This window comes from Salmo salar, chromosome ssa10 (assembly GCF_905237065.1).
Source record: "Salmo salar chromosome ssa10, Ssal_v3.1, whole genome shotgun sequence".
NCBI lineage: Eukaryota > Metazoa > Chordata > Actinopteri > Salmoniformes > Salmonidae > Salmo > Salmo salar.
Genome location: NC_059451.1, coordinates 3422692 through 3446323, shown reverse-complemented (window position 1 = coordinate 3446323; position 23632 = coordinate 3422692). Strand labels below are relative to the sequence as shown.

General features: G+C 42.5%; 1 protein-coding gene across 1 annotated transcript in view; it reads right to left on the bottom strand.

Annotated features, from left to right (window-relative positions):
- The window catches only part of LOC106613422 (retinoschisin), a 120428-nt gene that overhangs the window by 83116 nt on the left and 13680 nt on the right, over positions 1-23632 (bottom strand). The window contains exon 4 of the mRNA XM_014215611.2: positions 9582-9723. Within this exon, the coding sequence (XP_014071086.2) occupies positions 9582-9723 (142 nt within the window). The remainder of the gene's footprint in view (positions 1-9581; positions 9724-23632) is intronic.

Sequence of the window (23632 nt, the reverse complement as noted above, 5' to 3'; positions counted from 1 at the left end):
ATAGCTGTATTATATTTAACATGTTGTAGAACATGGACCAGTATCCTAGACTAGATCTAATAGATGTATGATATTTAACATGTTGTAGAACATGGATCAGTATCCTAGACTAGATCTAATAGCTGTATGATATTTAACATGTTGTAGAACATGGACCAGTATCCTAGATCTAATAGCTGTATTATATTTAACATGTTGTAGAACATGGACCAGTATCCTAGACTAGATCAAATAGCTGTATTATATTTAACATGTTGTAGAACATGGACCAGTATCCTAGACTAGATCTAATAGATGTATGATATTTAACATGTTGTAGAACATGGATCAGTATCCTAGACTAGATCTAATAGCTGTATGATATTTAACATGTTGTAGAACATGGACCAGTATCCTAGATCTAATAGCTGTATGATATTTAACATGTTGTAGAACATGGACCAGTATCCTAGGCTAGATCTAATAGCTGGATGATATTTAACATGTTATAGAACATGGACCAGTATCCTAGATCTAATAGCTGTATTATATTTAACATGTTGTAGAACATGGCCGAGTAACCTAGATCTAATAGCTGTATGATATTTAACATGTTGTAGAACATGGACCAGTATCCCAGATCTAATAGCTGTATTATATTTAACATGTTGAAGAACATGGACCAGTATCCTAGACTAGATCTAATAGCTGTATTATATTTAACATGTTATAGAACATGGATCAGTATCCTAGATCTAATAGCTGTATTAAATTTAACATGTTGTAGAACATGGACCAGTATCCTAGATCTAATAGCTGTATGATATTTAACATGTTATATAAAATGGACCAGTATCCTAGACTAGATTCAATAGCTGTATGATATTTAACATGTTGTAGAACATGGACCAGTATCCTAGACTAGATCTAACAGCTGTATTATATTTAACATGTTGTAGAACATGGACCAGTATCCTAGACTAGATCTAATAGCTGTATTATATTTAACATGTTGTAGAACATGGACCAGTATTCCAGACTAGATCTAATAGCTGTATTATATTTAACATGTTGTAGAACATGGACTAGTATCCTAGACTAGATCTAATAGCTGTATGATATTTAACATGTTATAGAACATGGACCAGTATCCTAGATCTAATAGCTGTATTATATTTAACATGTTATAGAACACGGACCAGTATCCTAGACTAGATCTAATAGCTGTATGATATGTAACATGTTATAGAACATGGACCAGTATCCTAGACTAGATCTAATAGCTGTATGATATTTAACATGTTGTAGAACATGGACCAGTATCCTAGATCTAATAGCTGTATGATATTTAACATGTTGTAGAACATGGACCAGTATCCTAGACTAGATCTAATAGCTGTATGATATTTAACATGTTGTAGAACATGGACCAGTATCCTAGACTAGATCTAATAGCTGTATGATATTTAACATGTTGTAGAACATGGACCAGTATCCTAGATCTAATAGCTATATGATATTTAACATGTTGTAGAACATGGACCAGTATCCTAGATCTAATAGCTGTATGATATTTAACATGTTATATAACATGGACCAGTATCCTAGACTAGATTCAATAGCTGTATGATATTTAACATGTTGTAGAACATGGACCAGTATCCTATATCTAATAGCTGTATTATATTTAACATGTTGTAGAACATGGACCAGTATCCTAGATCTAATAGCTGTATGATATTTAACATGTTGTAGAACATGGACCAGTATCCTAGGCTAGATCTAATAGCTGGATGATATTTAACATGTTATAGAACATGGACCAGTATCCTAGATCTAATAGCTGTATTATATTTAACATGTTGTAGAACATGGCCGAGTAACCTAGATCTAATAGCTGTATGATATTTAACATGTTGTAGAACATGGACCAGTATCCCAGATCTAATAGCTGTATTATATTTAACATGTTGAAGAACATGGACCAGTATCCTAGACTAGATCTAATAGCTGTATTATATTTAACATGTTATAGAACATGGATCAGTATCCTAGATCTAATAGCTGTATTAAATTTAACATGTTGTAGAACATGGACCAGTATCCTAGATCTAATAGCTGTATGATATTTAACATGTTATATAAAATGGACCAGTATCCTAGACTAGATTCAATAGCTGTATGATATTTAACATGTTGTAGAACATGGACCAGTATCCTAGACTAGATCTAACAGCTGTATTATATTTAACATGTTGTAGAACATGGACCAGTATCCTAGACTAGATCTAATAGCTGTATTATATTTAACATGTTGTAGAACATGGACTAGTATCCTAGACTAGATCTAATAGCTGTATGATATTTAACATGTTATAGAACATGGACCAGTATCCTAGATCTAATAGCTGTATTATATTTAACATGTTATAGAACACGGACCAGTATCCTAGACTAGATCTAATAGCTGTATGATATGTAACATGTTATAGAACATGGACCAGTATCCTAGATTAGATCTAATAGCTGTAAGATATTTAACATGTTGTAGAACATGGACCAGTATCCTAGATCTAATAGCTGTATGATATTTAACATGTTGTAGAACATGGACCAGTATCCTAGACTAGATCTAATAGCTGTATGATATTTAACATGTTGTAGAACATGGACCAGTATCCTAGACTAGATCTAATAGCTGTATTATATTTAATATTTTGTTGTAGAACATGGACCAGTATCCTAGACTAGATCTAATAGCTGTAGGATATTTAACATGTTGTAGAACATGGACCAGTATCCTAGATCTAATAGCTGTATTATATTTAACATGTTGTAGAACATGGACCAGTATCCTAGATCTAATAGCTGTATGATATTTAACATGTTGTAGAACATGGACCAGTATCCTAGAATAGATCTAATAGCTGAATTATATTTAACATGTTGAAGAACATGGACCAGTATCCTAGATCTAATAGCTGTATGATATTTAACATGTTGTAGAACATGGACCAGTAGCCTAGATCTAATAGCTGTATGATATTTAACATGTTGTAGAACATGGACCAGTATCCTAGACTAGATCTAATAGCTGTATGATATTTAACATGTTGTAGAACATGGACCAGTATCCTAGAGCTAATAGCTGTATGATATTTAACATGTTATAGAACATGGACCAGTATCCTAGACTAGATCTAATAGCTGTATGATATTTAACATGTTGTAGAACATGGACCAGTATCCTAGATCTAATAGCTGTATTATATTTAACATGTTGAAGAACATGGACCAGTATCCTAGATCTAATAGCTGTATGATATTTAACATGTTGTAGAACATGGACCAGTATCCGAGACTAGATCTAATAGCTGTATGATATTTAACATGTTGTAGAACATGGACCAGTATCCGAGACTAGATCTAATAGCTGTATGATATTTAACATGTTGTAGAACATGGACCAGTATCCTAGACTAGATCTAATAGCTGTATTATATTTAACATGTTGTAGAACATGGACCAGTATCCTAGACTACATCTAATAGCTGTAGGATATTTAACATGTTGTAGAACATGGACCAGTATCCTAGATCTAATAGCTGTATTATATTTAACATGTTGTAGAACATGGACAAGTATCCTAGACTAGATCTAATAGCTGTATGATATTTAACATGTTGTAGAACATGGATCAGTATCCTAGACTAGATCTAATAGCTGTATGATATTTAACATGTTGTAGAGCATGGACCAGTATCCTAGATCTAATAGCTGTATTATATTTAACATGTTGTAGAACATGGACCAGTATCCTAGACTAGATGAAATAGCTGTATTATATTTAACATGTTGTAGAACATGGACCAGTATCCTAGACTAGATCTAATAGATGTATGATATTTAACATGTTGTAGAACATGGATCAGTATCCTAGACTAGATCTAATAGCTGTATGATATTTAACATGTTGTAGAACATGGACCAGTATCCTAGATCTAATAGCTGTATGATATTTAACATGTTGTAGAACATGGACCAGTATCCTAGATCTAATAGCTGTATGATATTTAACATGTTGTAGAACATGGACCAGTATCCTAGACTAGATCTAATAGCTGTATTATATTTAACATGTTATAGAACATGGACCAGTATCCTAGACTAGATCTAATAGCTGTATGATATTTAACATGTTGTAGAACATGGACCAGTATCCTAGACTAGATCTAATAGCTGTATGATATTTAACATGTTGTAGAACATGGACCAGTATCCTAGACAAGATCTAATAGCTGTGTTATATTTAACATGTTGTAGAACATGGACCAGTATCCTAGACTTGATCTAATAGCTGTATGATATTTAACATGTTGAAGAACATGGACCAGTAACCTAGACTAGATCTAATAGCTGTATGATATTTAACATGTTGTAGAACATGGACCAGTATCCTAGACTAGATCTAATAGCTGGATGATATTTAACATGTTATAGAACATGGACCAGTATCCTAGATCTAATAGCTGTATTATATTTAACATGTTGTAGAACATGGCCGAGTAACCTAGATCTAATAGCTGTATGATATTTAACATGTTGTAGAAAATGGACCAGTATCCCAGATCTAATAGCTGTATTATATTTAACACGTTGAAGAACATTGGACCAGTATCCTAGACTAGATCTAATAGCTGTATTATATTTAACATGTTATAGAACATGGACCAGTATCCTAGACTAGATATAATAGCTGTATTATATTTAACATGTTATACAACATGGACCAGTATCCTAGACTAGATATAATAGCTGTATTATATTTAACATGTTGTACAACATGGACCAGTATCCTAGATCTAATAGCTGTATGATATTTAACATGTTATAGAACATGGATCAGTATCCTAGATCTAATAGCTGTATTAAATGTAACATGTTGTAGAACATGGACCAGTATCCTAGATCTAATAGCTGTATGATATTTAACATGTTATATAACATGGACCAGTATCCTAGACTAGATCCAATAGCTGTATGATATTTAACATGTTGTAGAACATGGACCAGTATCCTATATCTAATAGCTGTATTATATTTAACATGTTGTAGAACATGGACCAGTATCCTAGATCTAATAGCTGTATGATATTTAACATGTTGTAGAACATGGACCAGTATCCTAGACTAGATTTAATAGCTGTATGATATTTAACATGTTGTAGAACATGGACCAGTATCCTAGACTAGATCTAATAGCTGTATTATATTTAACATGTTGTAGAACATGGACCAGTATTCTAGACTAGATCTAATAGCTGTATTATATTTAACATGTTGTAGAACATGGACCAGTATCCTAGACTAGATCTAATAGCTGTATTATATGTAACATTTGTTATAGAACATGGACCAGTATCCTAGACTAGATCTAATAGCTGTATGATATTTAACATGTTGTAGAACATGGACCAGTATCCTCTAGATCTAATAGCTGTATGATATTTAACATGTTGTAGAACATGGACCAGTATCCTAGACTAGATCTAATAGCTGTATGATATTTAACATGTTGTAGAACATGGACCAGTATCCTAGATCTAATAGCTGTATTATATTTAACATGTTATAGAACACGGACCAGTATCCTAGACTAGATCTAATAGCTGTATGATATGTAACATGTTATAGAACATGGACCAGTATCCTAGACTAGATCTAATAGCTGTATGATATTTAACATGTTGTAGAACATGGACCAGTATCCTATATCTAATAGCTGTATGATATTTAACATGTTGTAGAACATGGACCAGTATCCTAGACTAGATCTAATAGCTGTATGATATTTAACATGTTGTAGAACATGGACCAGTATCCTAGACTAGATCTAATAGCTGTATTATATTTAATATTTTGTTGTAGAACATGGACCAGTATCCTAGACTAGATCTAATAGCTGTATGATATTTAACATGTTGTAGAACATGGACCAGTATCCTAGATCTAATAGCTGTATTATATTTAACATGTTGTAGAACATGGACCAGTATCCTAGACTATATCTAATAGCTGTATGATATTTAACATGTTGTAGAACATGGACCAGTATCCTAGAATAGATCTAATAGCTGAATTATATTTAACATGTTGAAGAACATGGACCAGTATCCTAGATCTAATAGGTGTATGATATTTAACATGTTGTAGAACATGGACCAGTATCCTAGATCTAATAGCTGTATGATATTTAACATGTTGTAGAACATGGACCAGTATCCTAGACTAGATCTAATAGCTGTATGATATTTAACATGTTGTAGAACATGGACCAGTATCCTAGATCTAATAGCTGTATTATATTTAACATGTTGAAGAACATGGACCAGTATCCTAGATCTAATAGCTGTATGATATTTAACATGTTGTAGAACATGGACCAGTATCCGAGACTAGATCTAATAGCTGTATGATATTTAACATGTTGTAGAACATGGACCAGTATCCGAGACTAGATCTAATAGCTGTATGATATTTAACATGTTGTAGAACATGGACCAGTATCCTAGACTAGATCTAATAGCTGTATTATATTTAACATGTTGTAGAACATGGACCAGTATCCTAGACTACATCTAATAGCTGTAGGATATTTAACATGTTGTAGAACATGGACCAGTATCCTAGATCTAATAGCTGTATGATATTTAACATGTTATAGAACATGGACAAGTATCCTAGACTAGATCTAATAGCTGTATGATATTTAACATGTTGTAGAACATGGATCAGTATCCTAGACTAGATCTAATAGCTGTATGATATTTAACATGTTGTAGAACATGGACCAGTATCCTAGATCTAATAGCTGTATGATATTTAACATGTTGTAGAACATGGACCAGTATCCTAGATCTAATAGCTGTATTATATTTAACATGTTGTAGAACATGGACCAGTATCCTAGACTAGATCTAATAGCTGTATGATATTTAACATGTTGTAGAACATGGACCAGTATCCTAGATCTAATAGCTGTATGATAATTAACATGTTGTAGAACATGGACCAGTATCCTAGACTAGATCTAATAGCTGTATGATATTTAACATGTTGTAGAACATGGACCAGTATCCTAGACTAGATCTAATAGCTGTATTATATTTAACATGTTGTAGAACATGGACCAGTATCCTAGATCTAATAGCTGTATGATATTTAACATGTTGTAGAACATGGATCAGTATCCTAGACTAGATCTAATAGCTGTATTATATTTAACATGTTATAGAACATGGACCAGTATCCTAGATCTAATAGCTGCATGATATTTAACATGTTGTAGAACATGGACCAGTATCCTAGACTAGATCTAATAGCTGTATTATATTTAACATGTTATAGAACATGGACCAGTATTCTAGACTAGATCTAATAGCTGTATGATATTTAACATGTTGTAGAACATGGACCAGTATTCTAGACTAGATCTAATAGCTGTATTATATTTAACATGTTATAGAACATGGACCAGTATTCTAGACTAGATCTAATAGCTGTATGATATTTAACATGTTGTAGAACATGGACCAGTATCCTAGACTAGATCTAATAGCTGTATGATATTTAACATGTTGTAGAACATGGACCAGTATCCTAGAGTAGATCTAATAGCTGTATGATATTTAACATGTTATAGAACATAGACCAGTATCCTAGATCTAATAGCTGTATTATATTTAACATGTTATAGAACATGGACCAGTATCCTAGATCTAATAGCTGTATTATATTTAACATGTTATAGAACATGGACCAGTATCCTAGATCTAATAGCTGTATGATATTTAACATGTTATAGAACATGGACCAGTATCCTAGACTAGATCTAATAGCTGTATGATATTTAACATGTTGTAGAACATGGACCAGTATCCTAGACTAGATCTAATAGCTGTATGATATTTAACATGTTGTAGAACATGGACCAGTATCCTAGATCTAATAGCTGTATTATATTTAACATGTTGTAGAACATGGACCAGTATCCTAGACTAGATCTAATAGCTGTATGATATTTAACATGTTGTAGAACATGGACCAGTATCCTAGACTAGATCTAATAGCTGTATGATATGTAACATGTTGTAGAACATGGACCAGTATCCTAGATCTAATAGCTGTATTATATTTAACATGTTATAGAACACGGACCAGTATCCTAGATCTAATAGCTGTAGGATATTTAACATGTTGTAGAACATGGACCAGTATCCTAGATCTAATAGCTGTATGATATTTAACATGTTGTAGAACATGGACCAGTATCCTAGACTAGATCTAATAGCTGTAGGATATTTAACATGTTGTAGAACATGGATCAGTATCCTAGACTAGATCTAATAGCTGTATGATATTTAACATGTTATAGAACTTCTACCAGTATCCTAGATCTAATAGCTGTAGGATATTTAACATGTTGTAGAACATGGACCAGTATCCTAGACTAGATCTAATAGCTGTATTATATTTGACATGAATTCTGACCTGGGTGACATGATGTTATTGTCTTGGAATAGAGTTTATTTGGGGTTTTCTTCCCCTGTAATTAAATAAATTATAACTACAACCCAATGTGATGCTTTTTAAATTGAAACCTCTTATATTAGGGTCAAATTTGAACAATTAAAAAAAAATACGATTAATCTCTATTAACTACAGAAAATCATACGATGAATCTTGATTAATTATTTAAATCTACTGACAGCCCGAGTTCTAATATACAACCTGGGGTGTATACAATAAAGCAGGATCAATGAGCTAGCAAGCTAACTTTCATAAACAACCAAAAATAACTACTGATTTTCAGGTTTATTAAGAAAGCTAAGCTTCAGTATGTGTTTTTGGTTGTTGAGTCCATTAGACCATGGCCATTTCAAGCTGGTCTTTCTAATATAGATAAATATATTTCGACAAGTTAGCTGTCTACCTCATTGATCCTGCCTGTAGTTTACCCCCCTGGAGAGGAGAGAGGGTCATATACATTGATCTTGCTTGTAGTTTACCCCCTGGAGAGGAGAGAGGGTCATATACATTGATCCTGCTTGTAGTTTACCCCCCTGGAGAAGAGAGAGGGTCATATACATTGATCCTGCTTGTAGTTGTAGCTGGAAATAAATATAAAAAAATTTACCACTCTGTTTTCTCCTGCGCCTGACTTCCCTGCCACCTACTTACACGGACTATGACACCCCTGGAGAGGAGAGAGGGTCATACACATTGATCCTGCTTGTAGTTTACCCCCCCTGGAGAGGAGAGAGGGTCATACACATTGTGATGCATACACCTGATTTAGGAGAGGAGACCAACATACACGTTATAATATAGAAGGACAACACCAAGACTATGACAACTGAGGTACAAAAGACCCTTGTTGCAAAATGTGACCACAAGCACATATTAACCACCAATCTCTTCTGAGGATGGTTAAGAGATCTTTGACAATGTGAACATATGAAGTGAAACCGGGAAACTCTATGGGTTGACAGTATTATGAACAGACAGACAGATAGGACATTAGTATAGACAGCAGCACTGACCCGAAGCCCTGGCTGTTGAGTCGTGCCCTGTTGGAGGTCCAGGAGGAATACCAGCCGCTGTACTCTTCCTGGTTAGAACAGCTAATCTGGTCCGGTGTCACTGAACCAGCCTCGAACCCCAGGGGCTTGTGGTAGAGACACTCTGTGGAGCACAGGCACCCTGTTTTATAACTCATCTATAAAGTCATAAAGTGCTATGGCAGATTGCAGAAGAGTCTATTTTCAACATAACATTTTTCACAATCTCATTTGTATTCTCACAGTTGGAGTGGTACAGATCAGAGCACGGTATCTAAATTGTGTAATCTGGTTATGAAACGTTAAAACGTCAGGGCTCCGAGTGTTGCGTAACACTCCATCAAACCCCTGATGCCATCCTGGCGTGACACAGAGAGACGATCTGGGAAGTTGATTAACGTCAAACGTTTACAGATGTTTGAGATTCTGTGTAAATCTCCTGCTGGATTTTGTCTCTGCCAGTCTGTTCCTGTTGGGATGTAAAGTATTATGGCTCACATTATGCTCTCTGTGCATGTATATGTTAGCTGGACATCTATCTGGTACATTTAGCTGATGTTGAACTACAGGACACATTGCTGTCACCTTGTCCATGTAATGGTCCTTCATACCACTGAGCTCAGTGTAATATGAGTGATTTCGTTTTTTTTGGGGGTAGATCAGATTTAATATTGCACATAGATTGTGGCTTCTATCAATGTAATTGTCTGCTTCATTTCCAATCTCCCTTATATATTGTATATATACATACAGTACCAGTCAAAAGTTTGGACACACCTACTCATGCAAGGCTTTTTCTTTATTTTTACTATTTTCTACATTGTAGAATAAGACATCAAAACTATGAAATACATGGAATCATGTAGTAACCAAAACAGTTTTAAACAAATCAAAATATATTTTATATTTGAGATTATTCAAAGTAGTCACCCTTTGCCTTGATGACAACTTTGCACACTCTTGGCATTCTCTCAACCAGCTTCATGAGGTAGTCACCTGGAATGCACTTCAATTAACAGGTGAGCCTTGTTAAAAGTACATTTGTGGAATTTCTTTCCTTCTTAATGCGTTTGAGCCAATCAGTTTTGTTGTGACAAAGTAGGGTTGGTATACAGAAGATAGCCCTATTTGGTAAAAGATCAAGTCCATATTATGGCAAGAACAGCTCCAATAAGCAAAGAGAAATGACAGTCCATCATTACTTTAAGACATGAAGGTCAGCCAACTCGGACATTTCAAGAACTTTGAAAGTTTCTTCAAGTGCAGTCGCAAAAACCATCAAGTGCTATGATGAAACTGGCTGTCATGAGGACAGACACAGGAATGGAAGACCCAGAGTTATCTCTGCTGCAGAGGATAATGTGGTAAACCATGGGGTGTTGGGTTGAGCGTACAGAGATTGACACAGAGACAGGGAGGCTTTAGTCTGAAAAACAACTTTACTTAATAAGACAGAAAATAAATATATCAAAGAAATAACTTAGGTTTTGCTCGGTCTTCCTTCTCTCTCTTAACTGGTGTCCGTGTCTCTCTCCCCCTTCTCTCCTGCGGTGTGCCATCGTGCTCCTTTTATTTAGCCTCCACGGCTGGTTGGCACTTTCCTCTAATTACCTCCACTTAGCTGTCCGTGTCGGGGTGCCCAGCTACCGTATTCCCAGCAGAGGGAGCCAACGTCGCCTCACGTACCTCCCCTCTATTACCATTCCCCGGGGTAGACCTCCTGGGATACCACAATAAGTTCATTGGAGTTAACTGCACCTCAGATTGCAGCCCAAATAAATGCTTCACAGAGTTCAAGTAACAGACACATCTCAACACCAACTGTTCAGAGGAGACTGTGTGAATCAGGCCTTCATGGTCGAATTGCTGCAAAGAAACCAATACTAAAGGACACCAATAAGACGAAGAGACTTGCTTGGGCCAAGAAACACGAGCAATGGACATTAGACCAGTGTAAATCTGTCCTTTGGTCTGATAAGTCCAAAATTGAGATTATTGGTTCCAACCGCCGTGTCTTTGTGAGACGCAGAGTAGGTGAACGGATGATCTCTGCATGTGTGGTTCCCACTGTGAAGCATGGAGGAGGAGGTGTGATGGTGTGGGGGTGCTTTCCTGGTGACACTCAGTATTTATTTAGAATTCAAGGCACACTGAACCAGCATGGCTACCAGTTCCTTTATGTATTCACAGAAAGGCCCAAAAGATCAAAGACATCAATCACCCGAGCCACGGCCTGTTCACCCCACCATCTTCCAGAAGGCGAGGTCAGTACAGGTGCATCAAAGCTGGGACCGAGAGACTGAAAAACAGCTTCTATCTCAAGGCCATCAGTGTTACATCTGCTCCTGCCACGCCCTCTACTTCTCATCCTGTGTCTCCCTAACCTGATGCCACTCCCCCAGTGCTCTCTCCCTCTCTCTTTCTGTGTGTGTGTGTATGTGATTGTGTGAGTGGCGGCAGTTGCAACCTGTTCCATAATCAAGGCATCTACAAATACTCAGCCCTGCCACTTCCACGCTGCCAGTTCGTAGCCCCTGTTCAGTCAGTCTACGGTTCAAGCTGTTTGTTCCTGCATAGATCTTGTTATCCTGTTGTGCCTGTTTTTCCCTAGCCTGACGCTGCTTTTCTCTCCTCTACAGTTCCGTCTGCTCTGGTTCTGGTTCCCGTCTCCAATCCCTCGTTACGTCAGTCCTGCTTCTTTGCCCTGGAACCCCGCTCTAATGCTTCCTTGGATTCCGCTCCGGACCTGCTTACCCTGCCCTTTCTCCCCTTTCCCCAGCCTCAGCCCCAGTTCCTGGTTCCCTGCTACCCGCCCCAGCTTCCCCTGGCCTGCACCCCATCTCCCCCCGCTTTTCAATAAATACCTTAGTTACCTTACCCCTGTCTCCCCGTCTGAGTCTGCACCTGCTTCGCCCCGCATTACAATCAGACTGTTAAACAGCCATCACTAGCCAGGTACCACCCAGTTACTCAACCCTGCACCTTAGAGGCTGCTGCCCTATGTACATAGACATGGAATCACTGGGCACTTTAATAATGTTTACATACTGCTTTACTCATCTCATATGTATATATTGTATTCTATTCTACTGTATTTTAGTCAATGCCACTCCGACATTGCTCATCCTAATGTTTATATATTTCTTAATTCCATTATTTTACTTTTAGATTTGTGTGTGTTGTTGTGAATTGTTAGATACTACTGCACTGTTGGAGTTAGGAATACAAGCATTTAGTTAGACATTACTGCACTGTTGGAGTTAGGAACACAAGCATTTAGTTAGATATTACTGCACTGTTGGAGCTAGAAACACAAGCATTTAGTTAGATACTACTGCACTGTTGGAGCTGGGAACACAAGCATTTAGTTAGATATTACTGTTGGAGCTGGGAACACAAGCATTTAGTTAGATATTACTGCACTGTTGGAGCTAGAAACACAAGCATTTAGTTAGAAACTACTGCAGTGTTGGAGCTGGGAACACAAGCATTTAGTTAGACATTACTGCACTGTTGGAGTTAGGAACACAAGCATTTAGTTAGATATTACTGCACTGTTGGAGCTAGAAACACAAGCATTTAGTTAGATACTACTGCACTGTTGGAGCTGGGAACACAAGCATTTAGTTAGATATTACTGTTGGAGCTGGGAACACAAGCATTTAGTTAGATATTACTGCACTGTTGGAGCTAGAAACACAAGCATTTAGTTAGAAACTACTGCAGTGTTGGAGCTGGGAACACAAGCATTTAGTTAGATACTACTGTACTGTTGGAGTTAGGAATACAAGCATTTAGTTAGATATTACTGCACTGTTGGAGCTAGGAACACAAGCATTTAGTTAGATACTACTGCACTGTTGGAGTTACGAATACAAGCATTTAGTTAGATATTACTGCACTGTTGGAGCTGGGAATACAAGCATTTAGTTAGATACTACTGCACTGTTGGAGCTGGGAACACAAGCATTTAGTTAGATATTACTGTTGGAGCTAGAAACACAAGCATTTAGTTAGAAACTACTGCACTGTTGGAGCTGGGAACACAAGCATTTAGTTAGATACTACTGTACTGTTGGAGTTAGGAATACAAGCATTTAGTTAGATATTACTGCACTGTTGGAGCTAGGAACACAAGCATTTAGTTAGATACTACTGCACTGTTGGAGTTAGGAATACAAGCATTTAGTTAGATATTACTGCACTGTTGGAGCTGGGAACACAAGCATTTAGTTAGATACTACTGCACTGTTGGAGCTGGGAACACAAGCATTTAGTTAGAAACTACTGCAGTGTTGGAGCTAGAAACACAAGCATTTAGTTAGATACTACTGCACTGTTGGAGCTGGGAACACAAGCATTTAGTTAGATGTTACTGTTGGAGCTGGGAACACAAGCATTTAGTTAGATATTACTGCACTGTTGGAGCTAGGAACACAAGCATTTAGTTAGATATTACTGCACTGTTGGAGCTAGAAACACAAGCATTTAGTTAGATACTACTGCACTGTTGGAGCTGGGAACACAAGCATTTAGTTAGATATTACTGTTGGAGCTGGGAACACAAGCATTTAGTTAGATATTACTGCACTGTTGGAGCTAGGAACACAAGCATTTAGTTACACCCTCAATAACATCTGCTAAATATGTGTATGTGACCAATACATTTTATTTGATAACTCTACCATCCCTCCCCTAATTGGAGTAAACTAATGGACAACAATACTTAGACTTCTACATCCAGCTTAAACATACTATGTACATTTTATGGACACAGTATATTTTACATTAGTTATCTTTTTTGTTGTTGCTATTTCCAGTGAGTGATTTGCTGGCTACACCTAAAGGACTCCATCAGGGACGGTGGTATTCCCCGTGATGACAGGAGCAGTCAGACCAGGTAGCCCATTCTGCACACGGCTCCATAGCTTACACACCACATCAATGACTTGCTCCACCACCGACTTCATGCTGAGAGGGAGGCTGCTGGGAACTCAACATCCAGGATAGGTTCTGACCCCATGCTGGGAGGGAGGCTGCTGGGAGCTCAACATCCAGGACAGGTTCTGACCCCATGCTGGGAGGCTGCTGGGAGCTCAACATCCAGGACAGGTTCTGACCCCATGCTGGGAGGCTGAGAGGGAGGCTGCTGGGTGCTCAACTTCCAGGACAGGCTCTGACCCCATGCTGGGAGGCTGAGAGGGGAGGCTGCTGGGGGCTCTGACCACATGCTGGGAGGCTGAGAGGGATGTTGCTGGGGGCTCAACATCCAGGACAGGATCTGACCCCATGCTGGGAGGCTGAGAGGGAGGCTGCTGGGGACTCAACATCCAGGATAGGTTCTGACTCCATGCTGGGAGGCTGAGAGGGAGGCTGCTGGGAGCTCAACATCCAGGACAGGCTCTGACCCCATGCTGGGAGGCTGCTGGGAGCTCAACATCCAGGACAGGATCTGACCCCATGCTGGGAGGCTGAGAGGAAGGCTCCTGGGAGCACAACATCCAGGACAGGTTCTGACCACATGCTGGGAGGCTGAGAGGGAGGTTGCTGGGGGCTCAACATCCAGGACAGGTTCTGACCACATGCTGGGAGGCTGAGAGGGAGGCTGCTGGGGGCTCAACATCCAGGATAGGCTCTGACCCCATGCTGGGAGGCTGAGAGGGAGGCTGCTGGGAGCTCAATATCCAGGACAGGTTCTGATCCCATGCTGGGATGCTGAGAGGGAGGCTGCTGGGAGCTCAACATCCAGGACAGGTTCTGACCCCATGCTGGGAGGCTGCTGGAGCTCAACATCCAGGACAGGTTCTAACCACATGCTGGGAGGCTGAGAGGGAGGCTGCTGGGGGCTCAACATCCAGGACAGGATCTGACCCCATGCTGGGAGGCTGAGAGGGAGGCTGCTGGGGGATCAACATCCAGGACAGGATCTGACCCCATGCTGGGAGGCTGAGAGGGAGGCTGCTGGGAGCTCAACATCCAGGACAGGTTCTGACCCCATGCTGGGAGGCTGAGAGGGAGGCTGCTGGGAGCTCAACATCCAGGACAGGCTCTGACCCCATGCTGGGAGGCCGAGAGGGAGGCTGCTGGGTGCTCAACATCCAGGACAGGCTCTGACCCCATGCTGGGAGGCCGAGAGGGAGGCTGCTGGGTGCTCTGACCCCATGCTGGGAGGCCAAGAGGGAGGCTGCTGGGTCCTCTGACCCCATGCTGGGAGGCTGAGAGGGAGGCTGCTGGGGGCTCAACATCCAGGACAGGCTCTGACCCCATGCTGGGAGGCTGAGAGGGAGGCTGCTGGGAGCTCAACATCCAGGACAGGTTCTGACCCCATGCTGGGAGGCTGAGAGGGAGGCTGCTGGGAGCTCAACATCCAGGACAGGCTCTGACCCCATGCTGGGAGGCCGAGAGGGAGGCTGCTGGGTGCTCAACATCCAGGACAGGCTCTGACCCCATGCTGGGAGGCCGAGAGGGAGGCTGCTGGGTGCTCTGACCCCATGCTGGGAGGCCAAGAGGGAGGCTGCTGGGTCCTCTGACCCCATGCTGGGAGGCTGAGAGGGAGGCTGCTGGGGGCTCAACATCCAGGACAGGCTCTGACCCCATGCTGGGAGGCTGAGAGGGAGGCTGCTGGGAGCTCAACATCCAGGACAGGTTCTGACCCCATGCTGGGAGGCTGAGAGGGAGGCTGCTGGGGGCTCAACATCCAGGACAGGTTCTGACCCCATGCTGGGAAGCTGAGAGGGAGGCTGCTCGGGGCTCAACATCCAGGACAGGCTCTGACCACATGCTGGGAGGCTGAGAGGGAGGCGGCTGGGTGCTCTGACCCCATGCTGGGAGACTGCTGGGTGCTCTGACCCCATGCTGGGAGACTGCTGGGTTCTCTGACCCCATGCTGGGAGACTGCTGGGTGCTCTGACCCCATGCTGGGAGGCTGCTGGGTGCTCAACATCCAGGACAGGCTCTGACCACATGCTGGGAGGCTGAGAGGGAGGCTGCTGGGAGCTCAACATCCAGGACAGGTTCTGACCCCATGCTGGGAGGCTGACAGGGAGGCTGCTGGGGGTTCAACATCCAGGACAGTCTCTGACCCCATGCTGGGAGGCTGAGAGGGAGGCTGCTGGGGGCTCAACATCCAGGACAGGTTCTGACCCCATGCTGGGAGGTTGAGAGGGAGGCTGCTGGGGGCTCAACATCCAGGACATTCTCGGACCCCATGCTGGGAGGCTGAGAGGGAGGCTGCTGGGGGCTCTGACCCCATGCTGGGAGGCTGAGAGGGAGGCTGCTGGGTGCTCTGACCCCATGCTGGGAGGCTGAGAGGGAGGCTGCTGGGTTCTCTGACCCCATGCTGGGAGGCTGCTGGGTGCTCTGACCCCATGCTGGGAGGCCGAGAGGGAGGCTGCTGGGAGCTCTGACCCCATGCTGGGAGGCTGCTGGGATCTCTGACCCCATGCTGGGAGGCTGCTGGGTGCTCTGACCCCATGCTGGGAGGCTGCTGGGTTCTCTGACCCCATGCTGGGAGGCTGCTGGGAGCTCTGACCTCAAGCGGGGAGGCTGCTGGGTGCTCTGACCCCATGCTGGGAGGCCGAGAGGGAGGCTGCTGGGAGCTCTGACCCCATGCTGGGAGGCTGCTGGGAGCTCTGACCCCATGCTGGGAGGCTGCTGGGTGCTCTGACCCCATGCTGGGAGGCTGCTGGGTGCTCTGACCCCATGCTGGGAGGCTGCTGGGTGCTCTGACCCCATGCTGGGAGGCTGCTGGGTGCTCTGACCCCATGCTGGGAGGCTGAGAGGGAGGCTGCTGGGATCTCTGACCCCATGCTGGGAGGCTGCTGGGTGCTCTGACCCCATGCTGGGAGGCTGAGAGGGAGACTACTGGGAGCAGATGGTCAGTCGTCCCCTAAAGTGGTGCTTCACCCCATCAGCCGTTTATATAAAAGGCAGCTTCTAATCCACTATGCTGGATCAACGGTTGCCAGCTCCAAAGTCCACTGGCTGCCCTCCATCACGTGTGCTCCTGGGCCCAGTATCACGGAGCAGTACGGCTTTTGAGTGACAGGCTTATTTAGGGACGTAATCTGTTCATCACATTGCCACTACAGTAATGAGATCATCTAATGGTGTCCAACATCTGCTATCTCTCCTTCTTTCTTCTCTTCCTAACTGACTCTCCTATGGAGCGATTTCAGTGGCAACAGAAATTGTATTTGAATTTGTATTAGGATATTGAATTTGAATGTAATATTTTTGAATTTTTAATGCACAAATTGAATCATTGAATTCATACATTTTACTTGTATTTCATGATTTGAAACTGAGATGAATGAATATTGCATTAAGTTTTAAAATAAAATGTAATTTATTTGATTGTTTTTGTCATTTAGCAAATGCAGTTATCCAGAGCGATTTACAGGAGCAACTAGGGTTAAGGGACTTGATCAAGGTCACATTCACTTGTGCAATTGAAGAAGGCCTTTTTTATTAGCATGATGGGTTGAAATGCTTCAGGAGGGCGGTCACTTGTGTTTTCGAGGTAGAAGACCTGAGTCTCCATATGAGTTGAATCAGGGCGAAGCGGTGATCGCTAAGCAGGCAGTGTGACAACCTTTACAATGGCACCACTGGGTTAGTGTTAAGGTTAGACCTAACCCAACAGTACTAACCCTAACCCAACAGGACTAACCCTAACCCAACAGGACTATCCCTAACCCAACAGGACTATCCCTAACCCAACAGGACTATCCCTAACCCAACAGGACAATCCCTAACCCAACAGGACTAACCCTAACCCAACAGGACTAACCCTAACCCAACAGGACTATCCCTAACCTAACAGGACTATCCCTAACCCAACAGGACTATCCCTAAACCAACAGGACTAACCCTAAACCAACAGGACTAACCCCAATCCAACAGTACTAACCCCAACCCAACAGTACTAACCCCAACCCAACAGTACTAACCCTATCCCAACAGTACTAACCCAACAGTACTAACCCTAACCCAGCAGTACTATCCCTAACCCAACAGTACTAACCCAACAGTACTAACCCCAACCCAAAAGTACTAACCCCAACAGTACTAACCCTAACCCAACAGTACCAACCCAACAGTACTAACCCTAACCCAACAGGACTAACTCTAACCCAACAGTACTAACCCTAACCCAACAGTACTAACCCAACAGTACTAACCCTAACCCAACAGTACTAACCCTAACCCAACAGTACTAACCCTAACCCAACAGTACTATCCCCAACAGTACTATCCCCAACCCAACAGGACTAACCCTAACCCAACAGTACTATCCCTAACCCAACAGTACTAACCCAACAGTACTATCCCCAACCCAACAGGACTAACCCTAACCCAACAGTACTAACCCTAACCCAACAGTACTAACCCAACAGTACTAACACTAACCCAACAGTACTATCCCTAACCCAACAGTACTAACCCTAACCCAACAGTACTAACCCAACAGTACTAACCCTAACCCAACAGTACTAACCCTAACCCAACAGTACTAACCCTAACCCAACAGTAATATCTCTAACCCAACAGTAATATCCCCAACCCAACAGGACTATCCCTAACCCAACAGTACTAACCCTAACCAAACAGTACTAACCCTAACCCTACAGTACTAACCCCAACCCTACAGTACTAACCCTAACCCAACAGTACTAACCCTAACCCAACAGTACTAACCCCAACAGTACTAACCCTAACCCAACAGTACTAACCCTAACCCAACAGTACTAACCCAACAGTACTAACCCTAACCCAACAGTACTAACCCTAACCCAACAGTACTAACCTCAACAGTACTAACCCCAACCCAACAGTACTATCCCTAACCCAACAGTACTAAACCTAACCCAACAGTACTAACCCTAACCCAACAGTACTAACCCTAACCCAACAGTACTAACCCCAACCCAACAGTACTAACCCAACAGTACTAACCCTAACCCAACAGTACTAACCCCAACAGTACTAACCCTAACCCAACAGTACTAACCCAACAGTACTAACCCTAACCCAACAGTGCTAACCCTAACCCAACAGTACTAACCCCAACAGTACTAACCCCAACCCAACAGTACTAACCCAACAGTACTATCCCCAACCCAACAGTACTAACCCCAACCCAACAGTACTAACCCCAACCCAACAGTAATATCCCTAACCCAACAGTACTAACCCTAACCCAACAGTAATAACCCTAACCCAACAGTACTAACCCAACAGTACTAACCCCAACCCAACAGTACTAACCCTAACCCAACAGTACTAACCCAACAGTACTAACCCCAACCCAACAGTACTAACCCTAACCCAACAGTACTAACCCCAACCCAACAGGACTGACCCTAACCCAACAGTACTATCCCTAACCCAACAGTACTAACCCACCAGTACTAACCCTAACCCAACAGTACTAACCCTAACCCAACAGTACTAACCCAACAGTACTAACCCCAACCCAACAATACTAACCCTAACCCAACAGTACTAACCCAACAGTACTAACCCCAACCCAACAGTACTAACCCCAACCCAACAGTACTAACCCCAACCCAACAGTACTAACCCCAACCCAACAGTACTATCCCTAACCCAACAGTACTAACCCTAACCCAACAGTACTAACCCAACAGTACTAACCCCAACCCAACAGTACTAACCCCAACCCAACAGTACTAACCCCAACCCAACAGTATTAACCCTAACCCAGCAGTACTAACCCCAACCCAACAGTACTAACCCCAACAGTACTATCTCTAACCCAACAGTACTATCCCTAACCCAACAGGACTAACCCTAACCCAACAGTACTAACCCTAACCCAACAGTACTAACCCTAACCCAACAGGACTATCCCCAGGTACAGTAGGTGACTATAGTTAGGTGACCACAGGTACAGTAGGTGACTATAGCTAGGTGACCACAGGTACAGAATGTGACTATAGCTAGGTGACCACAGGTACAGTAGGTGACTATAGCTAGGTGACCACAGGTACAGTAGGTGACTATAGCTAGGTGACCACAGGTACAGTAGGTGACTATAGTTAGGTGACCACAGGTACAGTAGGTGACTATAGCTAGGTGACCACAGGTACAGTAGTTGACTATAGTTAGGTGACCACAAGTACAGTAGGTGACTATAGCTAGGTGACCACAGGTACAGTAGGTGACAATAGTTAGGTGAACACAGGTACAGTAGGAGACTATAGTTAGGTGAACACAGGTACAGTAGGTGACCACAGGTACAGTAGGTGGCTATAGCTAGGTGACCACAGGTACAGTAGGTGACTATAGCTAGGTGACCACAGGTACAGTAGGTGACTATAGCTAGGTGACCACAGGTACAGTAGGTGACTATAGCTAGGTGACCACCGGTACAGTAGGTGACCACAGGTACAGTAGGTGGCTATAGCTAGGTGACCACAGGTACAGTAGGTGACTATAGCTAGGTGACCACAAGTAAAGTAGGTGACTATAGCTAGGTGACCACAGATACAGTAGGTGTCTATAGCTAGGTGACCACAGGTACAGTAGGTGACTATAGCTTGGTGACCACAGGTACAGTAGGTGACTATAGCTAGGTGACCACAGGTACAGTAGGTGACTATAGCTAGGTGACCACAGGTACAGTAGGTGACTATAGCTTGGTGACCACAGGTACAGTAGGTGACTATAGCTAGGTGACCACAGGTACAGTAAGTGACTATAGCTAGGTGACCACAGGTACAGTAGGTGACTATAGCTAGGTGACCACAGGTACAGTAGGTGACTATAGCTAGGTGACCACAGGTACAGTAGGTGACTATAGCTAGGTGACCACAGGTACAGTAGGAGACTATAGTTAGATGACCACAGGTACAGTAGGTGACTATAGTTAGGTGAACACAGGTACAGCAGGTGACCACAGGTACAGTAGGTGACTATAGCTAGGTGACCACAGGTACAGTAGGTGACTATAGCTTGGTGACCACAGGTACAGTAGGTGACTATAGCTAGGTGACCACAGGTACAGTAGGTGACTATAGCTAGGTGACCACAGGTACAGTAGGTGACTATAGCTAGGTGACCACAGGTACAGTAGGTGACTATAGCTAGGTGACCACAGGTACAGTAGGTGACTATAGTTAGGTGAACACAGGTACAGCAGGTGACCACAGGTACAGTAGGTGACTATAGCTTGGTGACCACAGGTACAGTAGGTGACTATAGCTAGGTGACCACAGGTACAGTAGGTGACCACAGGTACAGTAGGTGGCTATAGCTAGGTGACCACAGGTACAGTAGGTGACCACAGGTACAGTAGGAGACTATAGCTAGGTGACCACAGGTACAGTAGGTGACCACAGGTACAGTAGGTGACTATAGTTAGGTGAACACAGGTACAGCAGGTGACCACAGGTACAGTAGGTGACTATAGCTAGGTGACCACAGGTACAGTAGGTGACTATAGCTTGGTGACCACAGGTACAGTAGGTGACTATAGCTAGGTGACCACAGGTACAGTAGGTGACTATAGCTAGGTGACCACAGGTACAGTAGGTGACTATAGCTTGGTGACCACAGGTACAGTAGGTGACTATAGCTAGGTGACCACAGGTACAGTAGGTGACTATAGCTAGGTGACCACAAGTACAGTAGGTGACTATAGCTAGGTGACCACAGGTACAGTAGGTGACTATAGCTAGGTGACCACAGGTACAGTAGGTGACTATAGCTAGGTGACCACAGGTACAGTAGGAGACTATAGTTAGATGACCACAGGTACAGTAGGTGACTATAGTTAGGTGAACACAGGTACAGCAGGTGACCACAGGTACAGTAGGTGACTATAGCTAGGTGACCACAGGTACAGTAGGTGACTATAGCTTGGTGACCACAGGTACAGTAGGTGACTATAGCTAGGTGACCACAGGTACAGTAGGTAACTATAGTTAGGTGAACACAGGTACAGCAGGTGACCACAGGTACAGTAGGTGACTATAGCTAGGTGACCACAGGTACAGTAGGTTACCACAGGTACAGTAGGAGACTATAGCTAGGTGACCACAGGTACAGTAGGTGACCACAGGTACAGTAGGTGACTATAGCTAGGTGACCACAGGTACAGTAGGTGACCACAGGTACAGTAGGTGACTATAGCTAGGTGACCACAGGTACAGTAGGTGACTATTGCTAGGTGACCACAGGTACAGTCGGTGACATTAGCTAGGTGACCACAGGTACAGTAGGTGACCACAGGTACAGTAGGAGACTACAGTTAGGTGACCACAGGTACAGTAGGTGACTATAGCTTGGTGACCACAGGTACAGTAGGTGACTATAGCTAGGTGACCACAGGTACAGTAGGTGACTATAGCTAGGTGACCACAGGTACAGTAGGTGACTATAGCTTGGTGACCACAGGTACAGTAGGTGACTATAGCTAGGTGACCACAGGTACAGTAGGTGACTATAGCTAGGTGACCACAGGTACAGTAGGTGACTATAGCTAGGTGACCACAGGTACAGTAGGTGACTATAGCTAGGTGACCACAGGTACAGTAGGTGACTATAGCTAGGTGACCACAGGTACAGTAGGAGACTATAGTTAGATGACCACAGGTACAGTAGGTGACTATAGTTAGGTGAACACAGGTACAGCAGGTGACCACAGGTACAGTAGGTGACTATAGCTAGGTGACCACAGGTACAGTAGGTGACTATAGCTTGGTGACCACAGGTACAGTAGGTGACTATAGCTAGGTGACCACAGGTACAGTAGGTGACTATAGCTAGGTGACCACAGGTACAGTAGGTGACTATAGCTAGGTGACCACAGGTACAGTAGGTGACTATAGCTAGGTGACCACAGGTACAGTAGGTGACTATAGTTAGGTGAACACAGGTACAGCAGGTGACCACAGGTACAGTAGGTGACTATAGCTAGGTGACCACAGGTACAGTAGGTGACTATAGCTAGGTGACCACAGGTACAGTAGGTGACCACAGGAAAAGTAGGTGACCACAGGTACAGT